Source organism: Mchenga conophoros, linkage group LG5 (assembly GCF_057382185.1).
Source record: "Mchenga conophoros isolate Kocher_MC1m ecotype Shallow Benthic linkage group LG5, M_conophoros_male_GT1.1, whole genome shotgun sequence".
NCBI lineage: Eukaryota > Metazoa > Chordata > Actinopteri > Cichliformes > Cichlidae > Mchenga > Mchenga conophoros.
In genome coordinates this window covers 13,067,029-13,073,927 of record NC_140530.1, presented here as the reverse complement: position 1 = coordinate 13,073,927, position 6,899 = coordinate 13,067,029, and the positions used below count along the sequence as shown (strand labels likewise).

Below are 6,899 nucleotides of genomic sequence, written 5' to 3'. Positions count from 1 at the left end.
GACACACGGCTGTCTTTCTGTTTGATATAAGAAACGCAAACTGAGACACAAATGTATGTGGTGTCTCTGCGTGTAGGTTTTGGAGTGTAACAGTTCATCTTTTACCGTACCTTATTCACTTTCTGAACTACACTATAGAAAATAAAGCAAAGAGCAATAAACACATACATGGATTTCATCATACCACTCTGAAATTCCTAGAAATTGATTTCTGAATGTTTTGGTGTCTTCATAATGTTTACTTAAAAAAATGTGTATTTAAATAGTTTTATGTACATCCATCCATCTTCATCCGCTTTATCCGGGGCCGGGTCGCGGGGGCAGCAGCCTAAGCAAAGAGGCCCAGACCTCCCTCTCCCCAGCCACCTCCTCCATCTTATCCGGGGGAATACCAAGGCGTTCCCAGGCCAGCCGAGAGATATAATCTCTCCAGCGTGTCCTGGGTCTGCCCCGGGGCCTCCTCCCGGTGGGACATGCCTGGAACACCTCACCCAGGAGGCGCCCAGGGGGCATCCTTGTCAGATGGACTGTACAGTTTTATGTACAGTAATAGTAATAACAGTAATGTGTCCTCATGATTTAGTGTGTTTTCCTTTGTAGCACTCAGTGGCCTAAAGTCCAAATCTTAAAATCCAAATGAATACAGAATTATAACATCATAGTCTATGTCTCAGGAATTTGCGCATCAATAATAAAAATGAATTGTCTCAACAGTATTTTGAAATGTAAGCCTGTGCATTTTTAAAGGTCTCTCTCTCTAAAAGGTCACTCATTCCCCTCCAAATGATGCAGGAGTTTCCACTAAGACCAGGAATATATTAAAATGAAAATTAAAACCACAGTAGTTTGTTTGAACTCTTGCTTTTCTTCATAAGTTATACTCCTAATTCAAGATTTGCAGTGTTTGTTTTCTTATTTGTGTGTCTAATATAGTCTGTGTCATCTAAAAACACACTTTACTTTGCTTTTTCTTCCCAATAAGTAATTTTAATTACATGTAAAAAAAAAAAAACGGGGCTTTTGCAGTTATCTGCGCTAACATGGCTACAAGTCAGGTGTGACTTGCTTTTCCACTGCGAGCATGTGGTGCAGAAAACATCGCGTGTGACCAGCAGAGGGAGATATCCCAACAGCTTAACGCTTGTCGCTGACACCGACGAGGAAGCCAATATCTGGAGCTGATCAGTGAAACCTCCACCGGATCAGACCAGACATGGGCACACTGCACCACCTAAACGCGCTCATCACCGAGCGGCTCACCGCGGCGGCGGTGGAGATTTTTGGGGCTGTGGAGAAAACCTTAATAGACTACCAGGGAGAGATCAGCCGATCCAAGCAGGAGATAAATCAGCTGCGATCACTGCTCTCCTGGCCTGAAGTCAGGCTACACAGATCAGGTGTGTAAATGTAATACTCATTACTTTATGTTAAAGGCTGCAGCTGTTTCACCTCTAGACTTTTGTCGTACCATTCAGCAGATCATCTTTTGAGTGCCCGCAGTAATGAAGAGGCTCCTCCTGAGGGCTCACATGTGAGCCCAAAGCCCCAGAGCATCCTGCACATTAAAGAGGAGCATGATCAAAGGGATGCTCAGCAAGGAGCCTCCTGTAGGCAGCAGAGTGATGCCACAGTGTCACCTGAGGTTGTGACAAGAGGAGATCACGAGGATCCACCCTTGCACCTATACACTGTATTAACTGTTGAGCAGGCAGCAGCTATCAAAGCTGAGCCACACGGAGATGAGTGTTTAACATCTACCTGCGGAATAAACGCGGAGTCAGAAGTTCAACAACTTAACCCAGAAGGTGAGGAGAGGACTGAGTAAAAGCACATCCAGCAAAAGCTGGCATCAGTTATTTTGTTCTTATATCAGTCCGAGCGCTGGAATGAGAAAAATAGTGTGTTTTTCATTGCATGAGCTGGAGATGCTTCCCATAATGAGCAGGTTTGTTTACATTCATGAGCTAATACCTGTCTGAGTGACCAAATCTCAAGTGTATCACTGCAGTAAACGACAGATTTCCTTTACATTCATGTTGTGTTTCAATGTTAAACAGAAAGGTGAAAGGAAATGTCAAACGCAGCCGTCTCTCATGTTCAAATATACTGATAACCGTGGTACTAATTAGATATAAATAATTAAAAATGATGGCAATTTATTATTAATATTTTAATATAATATTTTATAATAATAATATAATATTTTTTTAGATCCACTGGAGATCACTTATTCTAAGAATCATGGGACTCAACAAGACCAGAGCCAGTATCAGCACCGCTACAACCGTCATACATCTAAGATCATAAAAGTGCAGGCGTTTACATCATCTAAACCTCAGGAAGAGGCGGACTGTGACTGTACACTACCTCATCAGCCACTAGATGATTATAATGAGGCTCCTTCTCTAACCCTGAGCCCCAAATGCAGTCTGAGCAACAATGCATTTACTACAGAAAACAGGACAGATGTTGAAGGCTGTACACTGTCTGGAGAGTCTCAGTCTGTCCACTCTGTAGAGCCAGAGCAGCTTGTTGGTCAGAGTGAGCATACTAAAAACATAGAGGGTGTGGGGATTAAGCTGCTCAAACCATCGGGAACAAGACAACAGAAAAGACAAATCTCCGAGTTGAACTCCAAGGACGGAGACAGTATGGAAGAAGATGGAAATCATTTCATAAGGGAGAGAAGGCACACATGCCCCATTTGTGCTAAGCGTTTTAAAGAGTCGAGTCATTTGAAAGATCACGTGAGGATCCACACAGGAGAGAAGCCTTACCGCTGTAAGGAATGCGGCGTGAACTTCAGGCAGAGCGGAGCCCTGACGTTACACATGAGAATCCACACAGGAGAGCGACCGTACCAGTGCACAGAGTGCGGCAGGCGCTTCAATCGTAAAGGTGACATGGAGACTCACAGGGTGACGCACACAGGGGAGAGGCCTCATTCGTGCTTGTTTTGTGGGAAAACCTTTCAAAGGAAGAGCCAATTAAACACACATCTGAAGATCCATGAAGAGGACAGAACCGATTACACTCACCCACTGTGACTGTTCACAGGAGACAGAAGTGACATGTCTAAAACCCTTTATTTTTAATTGCAACTGATGTTACAACTGTAGGACTCAAGGAAGCATGCTAGGATAAAATCATTCCATTTGCAGTCCACAGTTCTCATCATCAGTGACTTCAACACTTTCACCAATGCAAATCCCTCTCCTAACAACACGTTATTTCTCTGTGTAAAACCAGGTTCTTGCCGAGCCTAGAACCATATATCTTCATTTCATTAGAGACTAACAATATTATTAAACTGTGTCTTATCATTATCATTGTAACATTAGATGTGAGTCATATAACAATCTCTATAAGTAATATGTGCAACTTTTACGCCACAAACTGAAAGAGCTCGTGTGAGCAGATGTCTCTGAGTATCAGTGCTAATGCAAACCAGAAATTCTTTAGTGAAGACAAATTTAATAAAGAAAGCTGCTGTAACGCAAACTGTAGAGTTAAAGGAGATGAACACAATGTCTCAGTTTTAATAGGTAGTTGTCAAAACAAAACTAGCATATACATCAAAGGGCAAGACAATAAAAAATGAATTCATTCAGCTGACAAACATTTTCTACTAGACAATTTTTGTGTCTCCAAAGTAAATAAATTGTCGTTTTTTTGAATATTTTCATTGTGTCTGTTTTTTAAATGAAAACATAAGCATTACATGACAACAGGGGTCTCGAACTCCAGTCTCTGAAACCATGTGTGCCTGTTGCAACACACCTGAATATAATTAGTAGGTCATTAGCAAGAGTATAGAACTTGACTGCATGCTGAGGTGGCAATTCAGCCATTTGATTCATATTGCAGCAGCTCATGAGTGAATGAACATGGTGCAATAAAGTACTGTTGGAAGTACATTTTTCCAAAAACGTACATTTACTTAAATTTGCTTGAGTACTGTTAGCGGTTGCCACTTTAGCATGTGTAGCATTGTGTAGGTGTCAAAGAAGAGGAATCTGTTGAGAAATTCATGTCAACTATCACAGATGTTTTTTATTATATTTTTAATAAGACGCTATTACACTCCTTGAAAGTTGTTAAATGTGAACAGACTTTTCCTTTATTTTTTGTGGAATACTACAGCAGATATAGATGAAACTTGGCTCAGAGGGACAGTAGGTGGCCCAGAGGAGGAATGTGTTGAAAGTTTGATGTCAACTATCAAGTATGATTTTTAATTAATTTTTGAATATGATGCAACCAGGCTGTCCCAATGCAATGTGTGCGCGCGTGTAAGTGTCCTCGGGTCTGCGATCGGTAAAGAAGGAGAAAAGGCGCTGCCGTAAAGGCTAGTGTAGAAGCGCAAGAAATGTTATGCGGCGGCTAAGAGGCGGCTGAACTTTGGAAGTCGTTGGTGTAGAGTTTTCAAAGTACTTGTAGAAAAAGCTCCTGGAAGCGCTCACATGTGAAAGTCACATTCGATTGTTGGCTTCTGCTTTTATACCTGCCGCTCAACACGTCATCCTCATCACCTTGACTCCCAGTGTCACCCAAGCAAAGTGGAGTGATAAACACGTCGGCTTTATTTATTCAGAATAAGTTTCCCGTAAAAATTATTTCCCATTTAGTTTCACAGTTTCGATTCAAACGTTTTTTTTTTAAAAAAACGTAGTGTTGTAATATTTTATATATATATATTTGTATTTTTAATCATTAATTCATCACTTTATAAACAAGAAGTATCAATAACTGAAAATCGTAACGAAAACTCATCACATTAATTAAGTCTGATTATTTCTTTCGTTAAAACGAATTGCGTTAGTCGATCACTTTTTAAAAAATATTTAAAGAAAATATCATCTTCATGCAGAAAACGAATAAAAAATGAATATATACAATAAAGTTGCCGTACTGTAAAATATTGTCGCAGCATTTAACTGCGCCTTTGATAAAGATGTTTCGCCCTTTTCCCGTTGTAGTTCAGAGTGAAATTTAGCTGCATGTGTTACAAACGCTTGTGTATAGTGATTTATGCGCAACTTTTGAGGACTCTGACCACACCTTAAACTATTTTACAAACGCGAATTTCAAACTTCGCGGTCCTAGCCTGTTTGGTGCCACTCCCTCTGGAGGGTGGTTAGGGTGGTGTCTGAGAGGCAGATGTTGTCCAAGATAAGGACAATCATGGATAATACCCCCCACCCACTCCATGACCTACTGGCTAGCCACAGGAGCACGTTCAGTGAGAGACTGAGATTACCAAAAAGCACCACTGAACAACACAGGAAATCTGTGGCTTGTGGCCATCTCCCTGGACAACTCCTCCATCTAATGCACTGTAAACATTGCAATAGTTACACCCGTTTTACGCACGCTCTACTCTGTAATATTCTTGTCAATTTTCTTGATATTTATTTATAATCGCCTCTGTTAATCCTTGATATTTATAACTGAGTGATCTGTATTAGTGCTATTTCTTAAATGTGTAAAATCTGTAACATAATGTATTGTTTGGAGTTTAGTCTGTTACTGTTACTATTTTTACAATTTCGTCTTGGAGCAACTGTAACTCACATAATTTCCTTAGGGATTAATACAGTATTCTGATTCTGATTGTTTCAGGATGACCTGCCATTATCCAATGACACGTCCGCTTACCTGTATCTTTTTCTTGTTTCTCCTCCTCTTGTTTTCTCCTTTTTCTAAACTGAGCACCTGATGGCTTTGAACTTTTCTTGTCCATCTTCCATTGGTTTTAATTTTGCACTCCAGTATGAACACCCATCCCCCAACCCAAGGATCACCACAAGATAACCTAATAGACCTACACCTTAGTTCACAGATATGCTTTGTCTAGGGTTTATTTCTGGGATTTCAAACAAACCAGGGCCCTGTTTCAGGAAGCCGGTTTAGTGGAAAAACTGAGTAAGTATACCCTGAGTTAACGAAAACTCTGGGTTTTCGGTTTCACAAAGCGAGTTCAGCTGAAGCCTGAGTGAGTCACTATGACGACACACGCCGTGAAGCTAACCTGCCCCCTAGCAGGTTTACTACAACTAACCCTGACTGTCTCCGCCCCTTTGTCGGAAACCTGACAGTAGGAAGTGTCAGACATGGCGTGTCCCTTCCTTGAAGAGCCAGTAGATCGTGAAGCCCAAATTCTCCGCAGAGCTCTCCGCCGGGAGAGAGTGATCAGAGCGCGTCTGGACATTTTATCATGTCCTGATGATTGTCTGTGCGAACGTTACCGTTTCTCAGCACAATCTATAATTTATTTGAATAACATCCTCAGGACTAATATTGCTCATGTGACACATCGTGGACATTCTCTCAGTTCTGTACATATTATTTGTATTGCACTTCGGTTTTTTGCAAACGGGAGCTTTCTGTATAATATTGGTGACGCTGAGCACGTTTCCAAGGCTACCGTCTGTCGGGCAGTCAGGAATGTTACAGTTGCACTGAAACGTCTCCTGTACTCGTTTGTGGTGTTCCCCGGTCATAGACCCACAAGATTCATCAAAGAGGGATTCCACAAAATTGCAGGTATCAGGATGACCAAAACTTAATTCATGATGTGGTGATACTTGGACTACTACTTAAATTTTACATTTATTTTCAGGGTTCCCAGGCGTGATTGGCTGTATAGATGGCACTCACATTCCAATCATTGCTCCTTCAGTAAATGAAGGAGACTATGTGAACAGGAAGTCTTTCCACAGCATTAATGTACAGGTACATAGTTCCCTGTAGCATTTCAAACTAACAAATTATTTCATCATAGTAATGGATGCTAATTTGTGTTCTCTGCACTGTGAAGATCATATGTGATGCTGCCAACATTATCACAAATGTGGAAGCCAAGTGGCCAGGCTCTGTCCATGACTCACAAATATTCC

General features: G+C 41.2%; 1 protein-coding gene across 1 annotated transcript; it reads left to right on the top strand.

The window, feature by feature from the left end:
- Positions 1 to 1,189: 1,189 nt before the first annotated feature.
- On the top strand, positions 1,190 to 3,677 carry LOC146573915 (uncharacterized). Its single transcript, XM_085273376.1, has 3 exons — positions 1,190 to 1,397; positions 1,479 to 1,805; positions 2,212 to 3,677. The coding sequence occupies exons 1-3, from the start codon at positions 1,214 to 1,216 to the stop codon at positions 3,045 to 3,047; spliced, it is 1,347 nt and encodes a 448-aa protein (XP_085129502.1). The 5' UTR covers positions 1,190 to 1,213; the 3' UTR covers positions 3,048 to 3,677.
- Positions 3,678 to 6,899: the final 3,222 nt, after the last annotated feature.

Excerpts from the sequence above, each read along its gene's own strand:
- LOC146573915 (XM_085273376.1), top strand. The coding sequence starts at position 1,214 with ATGGGCACACTGCACCACCTAAACGCGCTCATCACCGAGCGGCTCACC. Across the intron at positions 1,398-1,478 it reads AGTCAGGCTACACAGATCAG|ATCATCTTTTGAGTGCCCGC; the intron begins GTGTGTAAATGT and ends ACCATTCAGCAG. Across the intron at positions 1,806-2,211 it reads TCAACAACTTAACCCAGAAG|ATCCACTGGAGATCACTTAT; the intron begins GTGAGGAGAGGA and ends ATATTTTTTTAG.